The sequence below is a fragment of the Leopardus geoffroyi genome, chromosome A1, assembly GCF_018350155.1.
Source record: "Leopardus geoffroyi isolate Oge1 chromosome A1, O.geoffroyi_Oge1_pat1.0, whole genome shotgun sequence".
NCBI classification, from domain to species: Eukaryota; Metazoa; Chordata; class Mammalia; order Carnivora; family Felidae; genus Leopardus; species Leopardus geoffroyi.
In genome coordinates, this window is record NC_059326.1 from 113,743,957 (window position 1) to 113,765,788 (window position 21,832).

At 46.6% G+C, this 21,832-nt stretch overlaps 1 protein-coding gene and 1 long non-coding RNA gene across 3 annotated transcripts in view; one reads left to right on the forward strand and one right to left on the reverse strand.

The window, feature by feature from the left end:
* Window positions 1-9,937, reverse strand: part of SPOCK1 (SPARC (osteonectin), cwcv and kazal like domains proteoglycan 1) — a 516,437-nt gene extending 506,500 nt beyond the window's left edge. Inside the window, exons 1-2 of one of the 2 annotated variants that reach the window (XM_045489804.1) lie at window positions 9,767-9,937; window positions 8,933-9,118 (exon numbers count right to left, since the gene is read on the reverse strand). In XM_045489804.1, coding sequence (XP_045345760.1) covers window positions 8,933-9,118 — 186 coding nt within the window. In that variant the 5' untranslated portion in view covers window positions 9,767-9,937. The remainder of the gene's footprint in view (window positions 1-8,932; window positions 9,119-9,766) is intronic. The other variant, XM_045489811.1, reaches the window with a different exon arrangement.
* Window positions 8,052-21,239, forward strand: LOC123604118. Its single transcript, XR_006715228.1, has 4 exons — window positions 8,052-8,065; window positions 11,039-11,044; window positions 11,914-11,915; window positions 21,135-21,239. It is a non-coding gene; the product is annotated as an uncharacterized LOC123604118 (long non-coding RNA).
* The last annotated feature ends 593 nt before the right edge of the window (window positions 21,240-21,832 follow it).

The following is a 21,832-nucleotide window of genomic DNA, read 5'->3' on the forward strand; positions in this document are numbered from 1 at the left end:
CAGAGGGGGGGACAAACGAACGGGCCATCCTTCCAAGGACGTGGCCCATCTGCACACCACACTTGTCACTTGACTCATTCCCATGCCCCCAAAATATGTGTTAAACTGAAAATGTGCAAAGTGCAATTTTTAAATCAACTAGGGGAGAGCTTGCTGCTTAACAGAATCCCAGGGCAAACGTGTCTAATGGAAACACATCAGTGTCTTCCCACTTCGGGATCTTTGGACTTGCTCTCGCCACAGGATACCCCTAATACAACCACCTCTTCTCCTCACCTGGCTCACTCCTGTCATCCGCCACCTAGCAGCTCCAATGGCTTTCTCAGGGAGGCATTCCCTGACCAAAAGAGTTGATTAGCCACCCCCCTCCCCTTTACACAGTCTCAAGGCATCTGTACCTCTCTACCTGACAGCACTTTTGGCTACTGTACCTGAATGGTGATTTTGTGATGATTTACCTGTTTGCCACACTAGATGGTAAATCCCAGGAGGGTACAAACCATGTCTGCAGGAGGGTACCACCATGCTCTGCATTGGCTATTTTTTATTGTTTGGGTTTCCCTCAACCAGAGACAACCTGCTTTGCCTTTAGTGAATTACAGGTCCTCTGAGAGCCTGTCATGATCTAGAACTGAAGAGCTGCACTGGAGGAGTGAAGTAACAAAGGTCTGGCCAACCCTATGAGTACTTTCCTCTTGGTTCTAAAGCCAAAACAGGAGCTTGGGGACTCCTGAACACCAACCGGAAGCATTTGCTAGAACCTGCAGGAATTTCCTCAAGGACAGTAATGCGGAACCCCATCTTCCCCCAAGCCAGCCTGGATCACTCTGGAGCACAAGATGGTTTATACCTTTTGAGATGGGCTACAGGCAACTGGATCAGAGTTTACCGTTAAAAGGGATACCAAATAGGGCTTAGCCAGCAGAACAGAGCTCCCTGGGGAGCCCTTCACATAACTAGGATTTCAGGCACAGCTGGGCACAAAGCCCCTCTCAGATACATCAGGAGGAGCTGCCAGCTTCAGGAAGTCTGGTGATGACGTGAAACATAATGGGAAGGTGTTCTGTGCCAGGAGCTGCAACTGGAAGGAAACTAACAGAGAACCACACGGAACCTCACACAGCCATCCCAAGGGGCAAGGAAGGTAGATAAGGTCAAGGATAATAGAGAAATGGCCCCAACATTTCTCTAAGACATGAGACAGAAAACAACATCTGAAGCCATGTGCCAACAATTCACTCACAGGGCACATGAGAAGTGACCTTCGGAAAGCAAATCAGAAGAGCAGGTATACCAGCCACTCAAAGAGCATGAGCACCTACTTCGCATCATGATCTTACTTATCCTCCCCCAAGCGCCACCAAGAAGCTATCATTGCTCTACTTGTATAGATAAGGAAAGGGTAGCTCTGGCCAAAGACCCAAGCTTATACTTGGCAAGACTGCAAGGTGAGCTCAGGTCAAAAGTGGGCTCTTCACCATGACAGGACTCAGGCTCAAAGAGCTTTTCACAGATTCAGAAACTGTGCCCAGACTGTGTGGGGGTTCAGTCTCCCTGTCAGGTTCCCCAGGATTCTCAACAGCACCCCCACCTGTTGGTATCCACAACCATTATCAGTTACTAAAAGAAAGAGAGACACGTGTCCAAAGCTAGCTGACCTACTGGGCCCAGCTTTCTGCTGGGCCTTTCTGCAAAGAACTACTTGTCCCCATCCTGCAAGTGTGGAGAGTCCTGGTCCAGGATAATTCATTCATTCATTCATTCATTCATTCATTTACTCAAATTCACTCCAACACTCACTGAGCAATCTTCTGTGAGGAGCTGAAAGGCAAAGGTCCAGGGACACCAAGCTCTATACCACCGTGTCTCCTGAAAGGGTTTATAAAGTTGTAAGGTCCCAGCTTAGAGATAGAGATTAGGTCCCTCCAAACACTACTTTTCAATCTGTGCCTGATATATAATTTCTGCCTATCAAAAACTATAAAAGCACATGTCTGTAATTCTCTTATAGGCTTTCTTTCCCCAGGGATGTATCAGGAGTCATGCTTAGGAAAATTCAAGTCAACACAATGCTTACTCACTACCTATTCTGTGCCACGCATAATAAGACTCAGGCTCTTTCTTCAGGAAGCATCCGACGATTTAAACAGCTAAAATCTAAACAAAACTATAAATTGAGGAATAATAAAGTGCTGTAGGAGTTGTTAATATTAATAAAAATAATAGCCTCCATCTGCTCAGCATTTATGATGACACCAGACACTGTGCTAAGCACTTCACATGCATTAGCCAGTTAAACTCTTCACGCCAACCCTGGAAGGCTGGTCAACATAGTGGACATCCACTTCCCCTTAAGGAGCTACCTCTCAACCCTCCCTGTCACTATGTGATTCAATGGAGCCCTCACCATCACTTTATCCCCAGGTCCCAGTCCCGGACAATCAGCTCATTCTCCCCAATTGTCCAGAGCGACTGACTGGGGATAAGTATATACAATAGGTGAATCTGATGAGTCTCGATTCTGGGAATTTTGCTGAGACATAAAAACCATCCGATGATATAAATTTGTAGTTGCTATGAGCCACCACCACCACTAATTATGGAATTCATTAGCGTGAGAAAAAAACCAAAATAGGGAAAAGAAAGCCCAAAGACTACAGGGTGAGGGGAGAGAAAACTGATTGACACACACATCCAAGTCCTATGATATAACCTGAATCTCTGGATTCAACCTTATCTAAAGCCATGTTTATCAGTAGACTCTTCAGTTACATAGGTAAGTTTTCCTTTCCAATTAAGCCAGCTTCAACTAGATTTCAGTCACTTAAAACCTAGCGTCCTCACCAATAAGAGTGTTATTATCCCCACTTAACAAATGCAGTCAGGGATTCAGAAAGGACAAACAATTTGACCACCTGAGATTTAATTAACGAAGATTTGGAGAGGCCATGTGGTTGAATGAATTCAGACAAGAAACTCTACAAGAGTCAGACTGCTGAATTGCCAGAGGCATATTTTTTTTTCCCCTCCATCCACCAGTTCCAAGGGAAAACCTGCAAATCACCTTGCTATGGTCCTTTTTCTGCATGGTGGGTTCATTTCTCATTTACCTTTTACACTGAGCGGGTAGACCTCTGGGCTCTTAGCTTTATCCAAGGGTCTACCGAATTCTTCATCCTGGGCACTGTCTTCTTAGAAGTACACATAAACGCTACATCTTAAAAGTGACGGCACCTTCTATTAAGTGAAATATGGTGAGAAAATACTTGTAACCTTGGGCAAATTATTTAATCTCTTAACAGGAAATATATTTTATATGTAGTTATCTCATCTGGGGAGATGAGATCAACTCTGAACTTGGGTCTGAGGAATTTCCTAAGGAACATTTATAGTCACCTCACCAAAAGAAAAGTAAAATGAGTCACCTTGAAAGTGTTCAAATTTAGATACTGAGATGTGTTTGGTCTGAAACACATTAAAGAAATAATACATGATTTATTGCAAAAATATTTAATTGCTAACATTACTTTGTCTCTCCAAGCAAGGTAAAATAGTTGACCCAATGATTAGGTCCTACTCCTCTAGGGGAGTAATAAAGGCCTGAAGATCCATTTGGGACCACTTCTTGCTTTTGAAAATAATCTCATCAGCATTTGGAGAGGACCTAACCTCTCGGCAATCCAGTTAAGCTGCAGTCCTGCAGGGCAGGACTGGGAAAGGACTAGGAGAGGCAGGGGAAGTCAACCTAGGAAGGTCAACTGGGTGAAGAAGCTCCACTATCCTTGCCAGGCAAGAACTAGGTTTTCTCTGGCAAGGACAAACTGAAGATAAGGAGAGAAAACACAGGAATGGTCTCAGACTTACGGACTTCCAAACCATCCCTTTACCATGATTCCTGTGAAATAATTATTTCTATCAGTGGTCATTGAGTACAGGGGATTTAAGATAGTGGGTTCATTAAAGAGAGTCAGGATCACAAACTCATTTAAGTCTCCTTGAACCTGTTTAATCAAAATGATTTTCTGCTACTCTCTATTACAAGCCAAGTTTCTGTGGTGACAGATTAATGACTGATCCACTAAGCCACACCACCTCTCTCCTCACCAACTCCACTGACTGAGCCAGCCACTATTCTATCAATAAGCCCCGTTTGCCCTTGAGACTCCTTACAGATGAGATGTTAAGATCAAATGAGCAGATGAGATGCTCACTGGCACCCCAGTTCTGCTACGGAGACCATCAAATCCCATAGAGTGTGCACCAAAGGAAAAAGAATTCAGGCCGGTCCTTGTGGTCTCATTAGAATTACAAACTCAGGTCACTTCGGAATAAGATAAATGCCAGCCAAGGAAACATTTCTGATTCTTCAGGCCTGCCCAAGGTAATTATCCTGGAGTTAAATGTCAAGTCTAGTTTCATGTATGCAAAAGAAAGAAAATGTCATGTTTGGTGTAAGCAACAATATTATTTTAATCAAATCAGAAGCTCGTTATTAGCAGAAGATAAGCCCTAATGTGACCCCTACAATAAGTTGTATCTACCTGGCTTCCATTCTTCTTTGTGTCAAACTAAGGTTCTTCACTGACTGTCCTCAGACATAAAATTGGAAAGACTTACCATGTCATGTCAATGGAGGCTCACACCCTAAGTCCATTCCAGTCTGAATTGACTGCATGCACAGTAAGAAACTGGAATCAGACTACCTGGGTCCAGGCCAGGCTCCTCTACAGTCTAGCTCTGTAACTTGGGACAAGAGCCTTAATCTTTTAGTGAATGGTCGATAATAACAGTACTTCTAGAATTTTTATGAATATTAAATGAGAAAATACATGTAAAGTACGCTAAACAATGTCTGGCACACTAAATGCTTGGTTAATGTTAGGTATCACCTATTTCTGCAATGTTTTAATTTTTTAATTACAACCAGAACATATTACCTTTATAAGAAAAAACTTGAAAAGAGAGAAATGCATGAAAGCATAAGGTAAAGGATTTCCTCCAGTGAACAAGAGGTTACTTAGAGAAGAAACCACCTTATTTATCATGTTCACCCTTACAGCCCACTGCCTCGCACACACTAGACAGTCAAATATGGGTTGGAATGAATGTGCAAATGAACGTAAGAATGAAGAGAGGAAAATTTCCTTGCAGGAATGACTATGGAAAGCCAAATCGCAATGAGGAAAAATCCAGAGAGGTGCTTGGGTGACTCAGTCGGTTGAGCATCCAACTCTTGATTTCGGCTCACGTCATGATCCCAGGGTCGCGGGATTGAGCCGTGCATCCAGCTCTACAATGAGCATGGAGCCTACTTGGGATATTCTCCCTCTCTCTCTCTCCCTCTCCCTCCACCCCTCTCCTCCACTCACACACACTCTATCTCTAAAATAAAATTTTTTTTTTTAATCCAGGGAATGATTCTAACATCTTGACCCCTCAGTCTCAAACCCCAGAGAAGTTAAATTCATGACAATAGGAGGCTGGAAATTATCATACAACTAGATACAAACATCTACCTTCATCTTCTCCTTTTTTTTTTAAACGTTTATTTATTTTTGAGATAGAGACAGAGCATGAATAGGGGAGGGTCAGAGTGAGAGGGAGACACAGAATCCGAAGCAGGCTCCAGGCTCTGAGCTATCAGCCCAGAGCCTGACACGGGGCTTGAACTCACAGACTGTGAGATCATGACCTGAGCCGAAGTCGGACTCTTAACAGACTGAGCCACCCAGGCGCCCCTTCTTCTCCTTCTTAATACTGTATTTATGCAAAAGTCTGAGTTTCCATTGGACCAAAACATCCCAACTGCTCATCTTTAAAAAATAACGATAATCAAACTAACAGACCATCAATACATTTAGGAACAAATATGTCCTAACATCTAAACAGTGTCCTATTTCTCCTGAATCCATCACTCCAGGAGACAAGCCATGGAGCAGTTGTGAAAGATGTATTTCTGTAAAGAAGGATACAGTTATTATGTGTGTACCTAGAACAATAGGACGACTTCCAAGTGATAAGTAGTGGCTATCAAGCAATCGCTGGCAATGTCACAGCACACTCAATAGGCTAGGGAGCATGGAGCACACAGCCTGCCATCATTTCCATTTCAAAGTTAGCCCAAGAACAACAACCAATGGGTATCATCAAATCTGAAAGGAGCCCTTAATTTTCAGTTTCACAAGTTCAAAAATCACTTCTAAATCTCTCTCCCCAAAGTGCAAAAAGGTTATAAGTCCAGAAAAAGGCAAGATATTTTCTTTCACAGTGACTTTCAAAAATTGACAAGCATCGTAACAGTAATCTCAGGACACAGTCTCTCAAAGTTATCAGTGGCTTCATCCAACAACAAAAACACTAGCAGAGAAGCTAAGCTTTGTCAATCTTAAGCAAGACGTAGCTCTGTAAAAACAATCAGGCTGGCTGAGCAAGTGACCAGTTCCCTGGGGCTTTGTCCACAGAACATCTGGTTTTTAAAGCAAGCAGCCTTTTAGTCCCTGGTCCCAGGGGACACAGGCTTTGTAGTTACTCCAAGCAAATGACCGAATGGAGATACTTGGATTTGGGGTAAAAGAGTAGCTGGTTTGAGTTTCACAACTTTGAAGAGGTTAATAGCATTAAATTATATCTGAGCCACACCTGACTGGTATCATCAGACACCGCCCCCCCCCCACACCCGCACCATGAAGCATATAAAATGGTTGATAATAACACCAGTTTGGAGGTTTGTTTTTGTTTTTGTTTTTTAACATTTTTAGATGTTTTTAATGGTATACTGGATTAAAATATCATTTTAAAAGAATATATTCTGGTAAAAATATTAACACCTAAAATTCTCCAGAAACAAAAAAGCATTGCATTTGAACACAGAAGCGTCTCTCTTTTTATTAAACTGTGGACATTTTTACGTTATTTAAGGCACACTCTATAGTATCTCCTAAACATCTTAAGAATTACCTAGAATGTTTAAAATATAGTTTCCCAGCAGTCATCCTGGAAGCATGGAACCACACTCTCCAGAAGAGGCATCTGCATGTTGTAATTTAACAAACATCCCAGGCAAGCTTCATGATCACCCAGGTTTGGGACAACACTGACCCAAGGATAAAAAATATCACCATTTGCAAGAAAGATGGGAAATGAAGAAATGCTCAACTTTTATAAATTTAAAGCTCGATGGGAGATAAGAATCACGTCATGCTTATGATACAATGAGACTAGAAAACCTTGAGCAGACACAAAAGCACAGTAAACCTTTCCACACCCCAATGGCCAATGAGCACAGCTGCTTTCAATTCGACCGAGCCGCCAGGGAAAAACAAGGCATCTGCAAAGATGTCCCTTCCCTGCACCTGGCCCAATTCTTCCATGCCGTGGAGGGGGAAGCATCTGCCTTGTCCCTCAACTCTACCCAAAATGTAATGATAAAATAAATTTTACAAAGCAAAAGTATGTCTACCCTATTGAGTCCATGAACGAATGCTTCTTTGGGGGCACCCTTTGGGCACTCTGGCATCCTTTTCAGCCTCAGGCAAAGAAAGTCACTGCAGGATTCCCCGAGCTGAGCAGAAAGGGGACGCAAGATGGTTAACAGAGCAGGTCAGGGACACGGAGCGGTGTGCCAGGGATCTCAGGGTTGGGGGAAGCAAAGAGGAAGTCCGCTGCCTAAGTAAGCTCAAAATAACTCCAAGTTCACTGAAAGTGTTTGAAAGCACCTTTCAAAGAAAAGCAGCCCACAGCCAACTAAAGAGAGGAGGAAGACGAAGAGGGAGAGGAGGGGTAAGCCCTCACTCAAGGCTATGGGAGGGCCTGCTCCTCAAGAACGGGGCCTGGAGAGGTGCTCTTTAGAAAGTATAAGAAATTATCTGGATTCTCTGGATTTCCTCGTACTTTCCCCCCCGCAAGGGTTTGGGAAGACCAGGACAGGGCCTAAGATAAATCCAGTGAAGGATGGTGACTCCCAAACATCTCCCACCTGAAAGAACCCTGTAAGAAGAACAGAGACTCAGAAATGCGGGTCCCTCTCTCTCACGGGCAGGAATTCCTAATGTCAAGGATCATAAAAGTTCTTCCTCAGTGCCCTGCAAGCCTATGGCCCCAACCATCTGGGACAGCCTTTGAAAGAGCTGTCTGCAAGCAGCTCCCACAGCACCTGGGGGTTGCCATCTGCTGGAAAGACCAGGTGCCTCTTGTCCTGCATCCTCCGGGACATACCTGGGGAGCCACAGCCAGCCTTGGGGAAGAAACAGGCAGCAGATGTGCCTGTGGGTGCCCAGGAGGAACTTTCTCCCCTGCCAGGGCTCCCCCACAGGAGCAATCCTCTGCCACCCAAGCTCATCTTCAGGGCAGGAGACCAGCTCCATCAGTGGCCTGCTCCCTTTCCCTAAAGACTCCAAGGGTCAAAACCACCGCACCTCCTCCACAGCACCACCATCCACATTTTCTCAGGCCCGTTGCCACGACCCTCCAATCCTCCTGGAACAAATCAGCTGGGCTCACCCCTAAACCTAACATCTGCAGCAAGGATTCTTCTGGCACAGCCCAGAGATGGTCCAAATCCCTGCTGCCCCAGGAAGGTTCTCTAGGGGGCTCGGCAAAGTCAACCATCCACCTTAGGGGAACTGAGGACCTTAGGAAGCCTCTCTCCAAGCTGCTTGCTGTTCTTACCATGCATACTGAGTCATCTCCCCCGGTCCTACGATTACACACACCTGGACCACAGGTAACAGGCAAACAGTATCAAGCCTTCTAAGTTCTCTTTAAAGTTCTTCTCTGGCAAGATGCAGCCTGGGAACCCCCCGCCAACAAGCTGCGGTGAGAGGTCTGCACCCATCCCCTCCCCTCCCCGCCTCAGAGCCCCCCCCCCCCCCACACACACACACACTCACAGAGGCTCCCCGACCCCGCAGGGCCTGGCAGCAGCGGTACTCACGTCTCGAAAGCGGTTCCAGTACTTGTCCCGGTCGTACTGGGAGACGGTGCTCAGCCACTGGTCATTGTCTAGGAAATTGCCGTTGTTGGGGCCCGCGCCTCCGGCGAGCGCGTCCAGGTGCCGGCTCTCGACCTGGAGGAAGCACCACGCCGCGGCCGCCGCCGCCAGCACCGCGATCGCCGGCATCTGCGGGCAGGGGGCACGCAGGGGCGTGAGCCGGAGGGCAGGGCCAGGCGAGCCCCTCGCGGTGCACCGAGGTCTCGGCGCCTAGGCGACCCGCCCCGGCTGTAGGGACTGGGGAATCTCACGGCGGAAAAAGGGTCATCCCTCACACACCTGGGGCGTCTGTCGCGAATCGAGAGAGCCGGGGAGCCCTCTCACGAATGGGGGGGGGGGGGGGGGCTTAGTTACAAATCAAGAGGCTGCGTCACAAATTAGGGGCTGCTACCAAACTACAGAGGATATCTGTCGCCTATTCTTCGGGTGCCCCACGGACCGCTACTCTCGAATCGTCTTCAGCACCCCTCCCCAAAACCGCGGATTCCTGGATCGGCAAGCCGCACTCCCACAGACGGTGCCCAGAGCTCCGGGGTAGGGAGGGGGAGAACAGGGATCCGAGCAGCAGCCCAGGCTCTGGCCAAACGGGGCACGGGGTGGAGGGAGGAGGTACCCGCAGCTGGGGGGGGGGGGGGGGTAATCCCTCGTCCGCCCTGTAGCCTCGGCAAGAAGGTCCCGCGGAGATACCCCCAGGCCCTGCCCCTGCCAGCCTCCCGGTGGTCGCGGGGAGGTCCCAACTACGCCAAGTTGGGGCGCGGGGTTCCGCGGGGCACGTACCGTGGGGGCCGGCCCGGGTCCCCGCGTCCGAGTTGCTGGAGCTCGTGTGGCGCGGTCGCGGAGGAGGCTGATCCGCCGGCTCGCTCTCCTACGCTCCTGCCACCCGCCGCCGCGCGTCCGGCCGCTTTGTGAGCCCGCAGCGCTCTGGCTCCGCTCGCTCTCTAGCTCGCTCGGGCGCGGCGACCACGGGCGGAGGAGCCCGAGCGCTCGAGCCGAGGCCTCTGGCGACCCCTGGCGGCCGCGCGCTGCCGTGCCGCCCGCCCGCCAGCCCCGCCGCCCCTGGCCCGGCAGCCAGCCGGGGAAGTGCTTATCCACCGCTCAACACGGGGCCGAAATAAGCTTTCAGGCTCAAGCCGGTGAAAGCTACTGAGGGCACTGAGGACACATGGCCAAGAAAGCAACGCAGAGGCATGCTCAAAAGGAGGGTCGCCGGGCCACCTAGGTCAGAATCACCTTGGTCTGGGGAGGAAAGGGCTTCTTAAAAATGCGGATTCCTGGCCGGTGCTCCAGACTTGCTGAATCAGCATTCCTTGAGAGGGCCTCTGGGAGGTGAGTGAATTTCGGCACTGCCCGTTCTCCTTCCTGGTCCTGTGCCCACCGGTGTCTCTGCACGCCCATGCCCCATACCATGCCCACTGCTGTCAAGCCCTTAAAACAGTCCGTCTGCCTCCATTTCTAAAATTTCTACATCCCTATATCCCCACATTAGACCTAAGCATGTCCTTTGGTGCTCTGCAGCCGAAGCCCAGGTCTGCTTCTGTTCCCATTGCTTGAGAGCTGGCCCCCGCACCAGCCTGTTGGGTTTTCCCCCAGGGGAGGAAGGAGAGGAGGAAAACTAAACCAGACTTCAGGAACAGGACACAGACCGGGAAGGCCGGCCTTAACCTGCCCCCAGCCCCCTAATCTCGTTTCCAAATCCTCAGCGGCGTCTGGTCAAAAAGGGCTGGAAAGTTAGTAATGCAGTCCTCTGTCTGCATACAGGTGACACTCACCTGCTGCCTTTCTCTTGTACAACCACACCCCACTCCCCAGACACCTGAGCGCTCTTTGAAAACAAGTCTGATACACTCACCCCTCTTCCTTCCACACACACACTTAAAACCCTTCATGGCTCTCTCCTGATGAAAACCAAACAATGGGTGAAGCCTCCTGACTCTGCACATCTGTCCCCTGACCACCGACCTGGCCGCCTCTGGTGCCACGCCTTCCTCCTCTCCTGAGTTCCTGGACAAGTTGGTCTTGGTACAGACCTCAGTGGGGATAGGATTCCAGCACTGGGTGCTCATTTCTGCCTGGGCCATTGTCCACACCCACCCCCAACTTGGGCCTTATTAATTCACCCCTGCAGCTTATACATCCTGACCTCTTCAGAGTAACTCTTGCTAAGCCTGTGGACCAGGCCAAGACCCTAGAGAGGCTCTCGTTGAGAACACAACTCCAGCTTAAGCTTACTGCACTTGGAATCCCTTATTCCAAGCGAGGCAGCTATGTGAGGACGGAGGCCATGTTTGGCTTTTTCGTCTCTGCTCCCACTGCCTAGAGCCACCCTCCTGACACATAGTGAGAGCTCAGAAAACATTTGATGAATGAATGAATGAATGAATGAATGGCATCCAGCCAGAGACTGGAACCACACTCAGCCAACATTTCTCAACCGCTGTGATGCGGTCACCGCAGATAATTTACTTGTGTGTAGTTTGATGTGTAGAAGTTGGATTATGATTGTTCCTAAAAAGTAGCAGATGCTTATCCCAACATTATTCTGGCTGATTTACATTCCTAGAAGCATTCTTGAAAGGGAGAGAAAGGAGTGGAGTCACAGCTATATATTGGGGACTGTGTGTCATCCACAGTTGATTTTATCATGGAAATACTTCCGGTGTTTCAGGATCATGTCCTGGGTGTATCAGAGTGGGAGAGAGGTTTACAAATGATGGAGAGACCATTTCTTACTTTCATACAAACCCAACCAAGCAGGCACTTCCCCATTTCTCTGCCCAATTTGACAGCAAAACTTCTCCAAAGAGTTGTCCCCAAATGTCATTTCTGCCTCCTCAGCTCCAGTTCTTTCTTCCACCCACTCTATGTGCTTTTCATCCTCACTGACTAAGTGAAGTGACTTGTCACCATCAGCAACCTCCTCCAAGTCGTCAAAATGAGTGGGAGACCTCAGTCCTACTGTTCTTGGCCTCTGAGAGGTTCCTTTAGGCTTTCGTGGCACCATGCCTGCTGACTTTCCTGCTCCCCACCGGTCATTCCCACCAGTCATTTTCAGGGCTCAGTCCTGGGCCCTCTGCTCTGTCTAGATCCTTTCCCGGGGTGTTCCTATCCAGTCCTGTGCTGATATCCTGCATTTGCATTTCTAGCCCAGAAGTGTCTAATGACTTCCAGCTGTACGTCCAACGCCCTACTTGACATCTCCTCCACATGCCCCGTCGGTATGACAGACTTTTCCAGGTCAAAACAGGAGTCTAGATTTCCCTCTGTGAACCCATGCTCTGACTGATCCCTACCACAATAAATGTATCCCTGTGCACATGGCTGCCAGGGTCGGAAACCTAGGAGGCATCTTCAGTCCCTCCGTTCCCCTCGCCCCTCACCTCCTGTCTATCAGCAACCTTACCACTTCCACTGCCCGGCACCCTGCCCAGTCCACCTCCACTGGCACCATGGGTCCACACAGCCACTACTTCTCACCTGGAAGGCGGCAGTGGCTTCTTGGGTGGTTGCCTTGATTCTTTCCTTTCCCCTCCAATCCATTATCCATTCAGGATAATCACTTTCAAACAGAAATCACTCCCTTGAAAAGAACCGTTCAATGGCTCACCATGACACTAAAACAAAAATCCAAACTCCTTCCCATGACTGATAAAACCCTGTACCATCTGGCCCCCTCTTCCTCCCTCATTCCCTGGATTCTACCCACACTTGTTGTCATGGTTTTGCACACGTGCCAAGCATGTTCTCACCTCAGGTATTTGGCACTGGCCAGCTCCTTCACTTGGAATGCACGCTTCCCACGTTTCCCAGGTCAGCTCTTTCTTAGCTGTCAGATCTCAGCTCCGTGTCACCCCCTCTAAAACAGGGCCTTCCCAGCCCAGCCACGTCACTGGTCTCTATCCTTGTACCTGGTTGTCCCGTAAGAGTATTTAGTTCCTTTGTCTCTCTCTTTCCCAGTCCAAATATTAATTCCAGAAGGACATGCATAGCGCCCTTTTACTCCTGTATCCCCAGGCTTATCTCAGAGCCTGACACTCAATGGGCACTCCGTAAATATTTATCCAGTGACTGAATGAATGAATGAATGAATGCATGAAGCAAATTCCAAAACCCTTAATGCATTTCTAAGTTTGAAAACTCTGTCTAGAGATGTTTCCTTAGGTAGCCCTTAAATCCCTTGTTCTGCAGATCCAAGCTCTGCTTTTCCAGCAGGGCCTGTCCCCAGTTTAATCGGAGGGCATCTGCTCTTGGCCAGTCTCCAACTTCACAACTGGAACCTTCCCTGTAACCACCCACCGGGGTGGGAAGGGCAGCCAGAGCACCATGGGCAGGTGTGGGGGTGCTGGATCTGGCCTGAGCCGAGAAAGGACATAACCTTGGAACAGGGGCAAGGAGGCTGGAAGCTGGAGGCCTGCCACCAGTGCAGCCAGCACTTGAGGGCAGAAATGTCAGATTTATTCGGCTGTGGGAAGTACCCGGGACCAAAATCAATACTGGGCCTTGGGGCTGTATTTCTGCTTTTCATTGGCTTGCGCACAACTATAATAACTCCTTGTTTTAACATAGTTCTTATTTCCAAAGTGCCCCACATGTTTTATTTTCAGTTTAATGAATCCTCAGACACATGCTACTGGGTAGTCTGAAGCAGACATAACTATCACCATTTTATGCTGAGGATAGGGGAGCAGAGAAAGGCTAGATGAATTGCTGAAGGTCACAGAAAGAGAGGAAGGTGCATCTGGTAGTAGGAAGTTCTAAGTGTAGCCCCCACTCCGTGAGGCTATGCTGGCTATGATGAGAACCACCCACTGGGCTCCATGGGATGAAAGAGGTGCCTGCCATACTCACCCTGTCATCAACCCAGATTTATTTTTAGCTGCAGACTCCTACCTACCTCCTATATGGCATCCCCATTTGGCCGTTTCACTGTCACTTTGAACTCCATGTGTCCAAAACTGAATGCCTGAGCCATGTCTCCTAACTAAACCTGCTCCCAGCCCATGTCCCCTCCTCAGGAAAACCACCACCACCCCAAATGCCAGTCTCATTCCAACCTCCTCCACAGCCCCCACTTTCAGTGATATGCCAACCCATCAAGTCTACCTCTGCAGAATTTCCAGTTAGACCCGCTGTACCCACTACTACACGTCTAGAGTCCAGTCCCCACCCACCCTGCATCCAAACTGCATGGAGCCCCTTCCAAGGGTCTCTTTCTCTCTACTAGAGATGTGTGATTCACTCTCCATACAGGTACCAAAGTTATCCTGTATCTGTACAAACATGACCTCTTCTCTCTCCTTACTGACCTATCCGTGCTCCCAGGATGACAATCAGGCACCCAACCATGACTCCCTATCCACCCAGCTAAGCTTGGATTCTGCCAGCCCTTCAGTCCTACACAACCCTCTCCTCCTCCCCCTCTGATCACCTATCTCCTGCCCCCTCCACTTAAGGGCTAATCTGGGGAGGGCTCCCTACAGCCTAGATGCTCTCCTCCCTCCCTGCCCTTCTCCTGGCCAGCCCCTGCTTACCATTCAGACAGCAGCTTCATGCCAAGTCCTCAGAAAAGGCTCTCCTGACCCCAGCATCCTCCCTGCACCCATCATAGCTGTACAATGTCAATCTCCCACCAGACATTCAAAGCACAGGGGTCTGGGCATGCCTGTCTCATTTGCTATTAAACCCACAGTGCTTAAAAAAGCATCTGGTGGCACCTGGGTGGCTCAGTCAGCCTCCAACTCTTGATTTTGGCTGAGGTCATGATCTCATGCGTTCGTGAGTGCAAGCCCTGCATCAGGCTCTGCACTGACAATGTGGAAACTGCTTGGGATTCTCTTTCTCTCCCTCCGCACCTCCTCTAAATAAACTTTAAAAACAAGCATCTGGTACCTAGTAGGTACACAGTAAATACTGAGTGAATGAGTGAATGCTTGTGACTCAATGTATTTATTTCCTTCCCTTCTCAAAAGCAAAGTAGCTCCCAGGTTTTTGTCAATACCTTAACCCTAAAACAGTCCATGGATGGAAGGTGGGAACAATGAGGGATGAGATGACCACTCTGTTCCCAGGCTGTTCTGGTGGTTTGAAGGCGAATCTATCCCGGCCCCAAGAAGAGGAAAAATGAAATAGGTGCATTCTTGGCACCACTGAAAAGAGCTCACCCAGCAGGACCTGTAACTTTTACAAAGATGTCGATTTCACCTATTGATTATATGTATTCAGCAGAGCCAGGCTCACTCCATCTCTCTGCAACCCCCATGGCCATTTCCACCGCATACACATACCTTCTTGCTTTCTCCCCACCACCCCCTGTCATGCAGAGCCATGGGGTATGGGCAATCCAGCTTGGGAGAAATTGATTTTAAGCAAATGAATACCTCACAAATAAATGAAAACAACCATCAGGAAAGCTTAGTAGCCAAGCAGCTACCCAAGGACAAAGCAGAGGAGGCCAAAGTCCTGACCACAGAGAAGAAAACCAGGAGAGTGACAATACTAGGAACATTTGCTGATATGCATTGGACATGTCACAGATCCTGCAGTCCTGTGTGCTATATAATATAATGTTCACAACAACCCCCTAAGAAATAGGCACCAAGATAAGCCCCATTGCACGTATGGAGACAATGAGTCCCAGGGTCATGTTACCACTCATCCAGGATCCCTCAGTGAGTAAATGGTAGAGCCAGGATCTGAACCAGGTACTATCTGATGTCAAAGGTCCCCCACAACCCACCACAGCACTCAACCCCATGGCTGCCATCTCCCTCCCTGCCCTCTGTGTTTCCCTCACCTCCCACACTAAAGCTCACACTGGTAAAAAGTCATCTTTTGATGTAAATGGACTGTTCCTGATTCACTCATACACAACATCGGTTGTTCTCATGAAGTTTAGCGCCTATTCCCGTGAAATGTATCTAGTCATCAAGATATTAAAATGGGAAATCATGCCAATTATTTAAGATTGTGACTGTCTGTGTTTCAAAACGCACTGATAACTATGACTCCTTGAACACAGGACCAAAGGATTGAACATGAGTCGGGAGCCATGCTGAGGACGTAACCTCGTCAGCTTAGAGTGTAAAATAGTATTTGGGTGCTAGGGACCACATGTTTGGTCCTCATCCAGGAACACTAAGGCCCTGTCTATGTCAAATAGTGATGGCTGCTTACAGGACACCTGGTCAAACAAAGTGATGTGCTGTCTTGACCCACCTCCTTGGTCCTGTGGGTAAAAAAATCTAACAAGGTGCCCAAGGACTGTGGGAGAGAGACTTCCAGGGACTGATGTATCTGTGGAAAGTCACTGGGGATGGGAGGGCAACCTCTGAATCTTCATTTCAACATCCACCAATCATTGTGCCACACTAGATGATGCCGGGGACACAACAGGTGAATGGGACGAAAACAGTCCCTATCTTCATGGAGCTTATTCTAATAGGAAAGACCTCTGTCCTGGTTTGCAGCACTGGAGGGAAGCTTGCTTGGCCCAGCTGGAAAGAATTCATCTCTGTTTGATTCCTCCATGTTCATGCAGGTCTCCAAAAATCTCTGACATCCTTCTGCCTGGAACATTCTCCCAATTCTTCAGTAGCTAACACAATCCCTGGAGTTTGTGAGACACTGTCAGCTGTCAGATGCAACCCATTTCGGAGAAGTTAAAAAAGCATGCATCTTAAATTCATAAGACAGTGTATGGCACAAGAACAGACACTCAGATCAATGGAATAGAATGGAGAACCCAAAAATGGACCCACAAATGTATGGGCAACTAATCTTTGACAAAGCAGGAAAGAATAGCCAATGGAATAAAGACAGTCTCTTCAGCAAGTGGTGCTGGGAAAACTGGACAGTGACATGCAGAAGAATGAACCTGGACCACTTTCTTACACCATACACAAAAATAAACTGAAAGTGGATGAAAGACCTCAACATAAGACAGGAAGCCATCAAAATCCTCAAGGAGAAAGCAGGCAAAAACCTCTTTGATCTTGCCCGCAGCAATTGCTTACTCAACACGTCTCTGGAGGCAAGGGAAACAAAAGCAAAAATGAACTACTGGGACCTCATCAAAATAAAAAGCTTCTGCACAGTGAAGGAAACAATCACCAAAACTAAAAGGCAACCGACAGAATGGGAGAAGATATTTGCAAATGACATTTCAGATAAAGGGTTAGTATCCAAAATCTATAAAGAACTCTTCAAACTCAACACCCAAAAAACAAATAATCCAGTGAAGAAATGGGCAAAAGATATGAATAGACACTTCTCCAAAGAAGACATTCAGATGGCCAACCGGCACATGAATAAATGCTCAACATCACTCATCATCAGGGAAATACAAATCAAAACCACAATGAGATACCACCTTACACCTGTCAGAATGGCTAACATTAACAATTCAGGCAACAAACAGATGTTGGTGAGGATACGGAGAAAGAGGACCTCTTTTGCCTTGTTGGTGGGAATGCAAACTGGTGCAGCCACTCTGGAAAACAGTATGGAGGTTCCTCAAAAAAACTAAAAACAGAACTACCCTGTGACCCAGCAATTGCACTACTAGGCATTTATCCAAGGGATACAGGTGTGCTGTTTCGAAGGGGCACATGCACCCCCATGTTTATAGCAGCACTATCAGCAATAGCCCAAGTATGGAAAGAGCCCAAATGTCCATCAACGGATGAATGGATAAAGAAGATGTGGTATACATATACAATGGAGTATTGCTCAGCAATCAAAAAGAATGAAATCTTGCCGTTTGCAACTACGTGGATGGAACTGGAGGGTATTATGCTAAGTGAAATTAGTCAGAGAAAGACAAAAATCATATGACTTCACTCATATGAGGACTTTAAGAGACAAAACAGATGAACATAAGGGAAGGGAAACAAAAATAATATAAAAACAGGGAGGGGGACAAAACAAAAGAGACTCATAAATATGGAGAACAAACTGAGGGTTGCTGCAGGGGTTGTAGGAGGGGGGATGAGCTAAATGGGTAAGGGGCATTAAGGAATCTACTCCTGAAATCATTGCTTCACTATATACTAATTTGGATGTAAATTTTAAAAAATAAAGTTAAATTTAAAAAAAATTCATAAAGACAGTGTAGTGCCTATTTCACAGGGTTATCAAGAGGATTAAACAAGTTTCTATTGGTAATGTACTTAGCACAGTGTCTTACACATAATAAATGTTATCTAAGTGCTTGTTTGTCAAAAGTTCCTCACTCAACACTATAAACTGAATACCACAGTCCTCCCACTTCATGGTTCAAGGACACCAAGGTCTGGAGAGGTTAAATGACTTGCTCAGGATTATAAGGGATCTGACCCCAGGCTTTGTGGCTTCTAAATCCATTTCTACACTGTGAGGCATAGCACCTCACTCCATTGCCCATACACTATGCTCTGAGATGGGAAATATGGAGCTACCTCATCTCTGTCAACCAAACAGCAAGCCTTTAGAGTCTTGAAGACAATTTTCTTTTCCCCTCCCAGAAAAGCCATCTAAGCTCCTTTTTGTCTCATTAACTTTGTGTTCATTTAAAGACAAGAAAAGCACCCCTGTGTTGGCATCGGCCTCTACACGCAGACAAAAGATTCACAATAGGCTGGCAGGAGCCTCCTTCCCTCTCTGGGTCATCACCAGAATTCTGCCATTAGAATTGTTTTAGTTTGGGGATCATGCAAGTTCACAGCTTAGGGAGATGGAGGTCAGGGTGTGCCATGTCAAAAAAGAGCTTGGCTGTACCTACAGCAAGCCACACTGCTGAAAGAGGCCCCAACTCAGCAAGGATCTAGAGACTGAGCACAAAAATGGAGTTCCTCAGGCACCTGGGTGGCTCAGCCGGTTAAGCGTCTGACTTCAGCTCAGGTCATGATCTCACGATTTGTGGGTTCGAGCCCCGCGCCCAGCTCTGTGCTGACAGCTCGGAGCCTGGAGCCTGCTTTGGATTCTGTGTCTCATTCTCTCTCTGCCCCTCCCCCACTCGTGCTCTGTCTCTCTCTATCAAAAATAAATAAATGTCAAAAAAAGTTTAAAAAAAAATGGAGTTCCTCATGGAGGAAGCTCTCCAAGAAGCTTTCAAGCCAACATGGAGATGAGACAGCAAATCTGAAGCTGGAGAAGTCACACAGAGCCAAGTGGGCCTTAGAAACACAGTGAAAAAACCAGACTCGTCTCCCGAGCCCCCAGAGGAGCCTGAACTAACTTGAAAGGATTTCTAAGACCATTGAGCAACTAGCTTGAACTAAAACCAAACTTCCTATAAATGTTTCCTACACAAATTCCCCAAATGGAATACAGAAGGATCGGCAAAGTCCTACACACTAAACTGAACCAGCATAAGCCCCCAGGAATAGACAATGCTAGGAAAGCATCACCTCAAGGCAACACAGTTCCAGAAGGCATTAATGGATCAGTGAGAAGACAAAAACCTCCATCACTGTGCTAACCACACAGAGCCCTGAGGCTCTGGCAAACCTTGGTTCAAACACCAGCTCAGCCTCCTTCTAACTGTGGACTCTCAGACTAGTTGATTAATCCCTCTGGACCCATTTGTTTGCCTGTAAAATGAAGAAAATAATGGTGTGCCTTCTTTATAGGGCTGTGAGGAGGATTAAGAGGGATGTAAAACTTGCCTAGTGTCTACACATGGGAAACACTATAAATATGATACGGCAGTGTCACTGCTGTTCCTATAAGATACTTTACAACTTACCATGTGATTTCTTATTAAAGTCTCACATATGAGGCTTAGACGAGCAGGTGAGTTCACCCCTTTATAGACTGAGGAACACAGACCCCAAGTAGAGATTTTAAATCACTTACACACTTCTCTCCACTAGATTTTTCTAAAGTTAAAATGTTGGGAAGAATTTGCCTGGCTACACACATATTCACATATAATTTGCAGATGCCTACAACTTTGAAAGACATCCTCAGGTAATTTGCAACTTAAATTTGTATCATTTCACTGAAGGCATGAAGTAAACAGGGAGTTATCAAGCCAAGGAGAACTGTAGGGGGGAAACAGCAGGGGTCCCCAGAAGCTGTCCTAAGATCTTTGGTGGGAGAACACCAAATTTACAAAGTTAGCATGTACCCAACAAAGGCATATTATGCAGGTCATTAAAATGATGGCCATAAAACCCATGAAACAATATGGAAAAATATAGGGTAAAAAAAAAAATCAAATTGTAGAAATGGATGGCCAGAAGGATTTCAGCAGGAAGGAAGGGGGAAAAAAAAGTAAACTAGCAGTGGCTATGTTAAGGCAGAACTGTGGGCAATGTTCTTTTCCTTCTTCCAAAGATATCTCAGTGTGGAAGTGTAACATAAACAGTATATCCTATATTAGGATCATATACCCTAGAGTTAGAGAGACCTGGGTTTGGATCTCAGCTCTGTCATTTAATGCCTCTGTGATTTCCACGAGTTTTTTATTCTCTATATGCTTCCATTTCTTTATTTGTAGTATGTAGGCAATGATAGGACATACCTATCAGGATTTTAGGAAGATAGCATATGTACATATCATTTGAACCATATATGCTCAATTAATTTTAAATGAGTATTCATAAGAAGAAGGAGAACCTCACTCCCCACTCCTCTTTATCCATAGGGATCCTAGCTGTTCCTAGGACTCTCTCCTCTCCTCAAATGAGGGAAGAGGACTATAGCACCTCTACCCCAGCATTGGACTCGGAGGAAGCATGAGGTACCCTTGATACTAACAATTAAAGTTTCCATATACTTTGAATCCATTACAAAGAGAACTCAAACAAATAAGGAAAGAAGAAATCAATGAGAAATTGGCAAAGGCTTTTTTGAACAGGCAATTCACCAAAGACATACAAATGGCCAAATTATATATGAATCAACTGCCTAGTAACCAAAATAAAGCACATCAAAAAATACATCACCTATCAAATTTGCAAAGACTGTTTTATTCATTTTTCTCTATTTGGCAGATATGGGGAAAAGTCTCCTTCCTATTCTCTCTGTGGGCTCATAAAGTAGCACAATGCTCCTGGAGGCCAAGTTCGTATTTATATTAAAAGCCACAAAATGTTTGTAACCTTTGACTTCACAATTTCACCCATAAGAATTTAACCTATTCAGATAATTAAGAATATGTACAAAGAGGGGCACCCGGTTGGCTCTGTTGGTGGAACATGTGACTCTTGATCTCAGAGTTGTGAGTTCGAGCCTCACATTGGGTGTAGAGATTACTTAAAAATAAAATCTTTAATTAAAAAAAAGAATGTATGCAAATATTTGTCAACAACGATGTTTGTGGAATTACTTATAATAGTGAAAATGTGGAAACAATCTAAATTTCTAGAAACGGGGAACTAGTTAAATAAACTACATTTATATAGAAGAATATTATGTGGCCACTAAGTTATGTTATTTGGGAATATCTCACAGCTGGGAACATATGGCATTAATTGAATAAAAATAATCAATCAGTATTATCTGAGGTTGGTTCCACAGAAGCAGAGCCTGAGGCAAGGATTCCTGAGAAAGTGATTTATTGATAGAGTGCTGTAGGGAGAAGAATAACAGAATAGGAGCGTGCAGGCAAAGAAAGCCAAGCACGACTGTGGTCCCCACTGGAGAACAGCTTCAGCCTGGACCCATGGAGAGCTCTGGGACAGAGTAATACCCCCAGTTGGTTCCCCATGAGAGACTGGTCTTTCATTTCCCTGTGGCATTGACTGCTGCCTACCAGAAGTGTGAGTTATGAGGGTATACAGTCTCTGCCAAGGGTAAGTCTCCTAAGAAGAAGCACCACTGACATCCACTTGCTCCTCATGTTAAAGTCACCCCATCCACCCA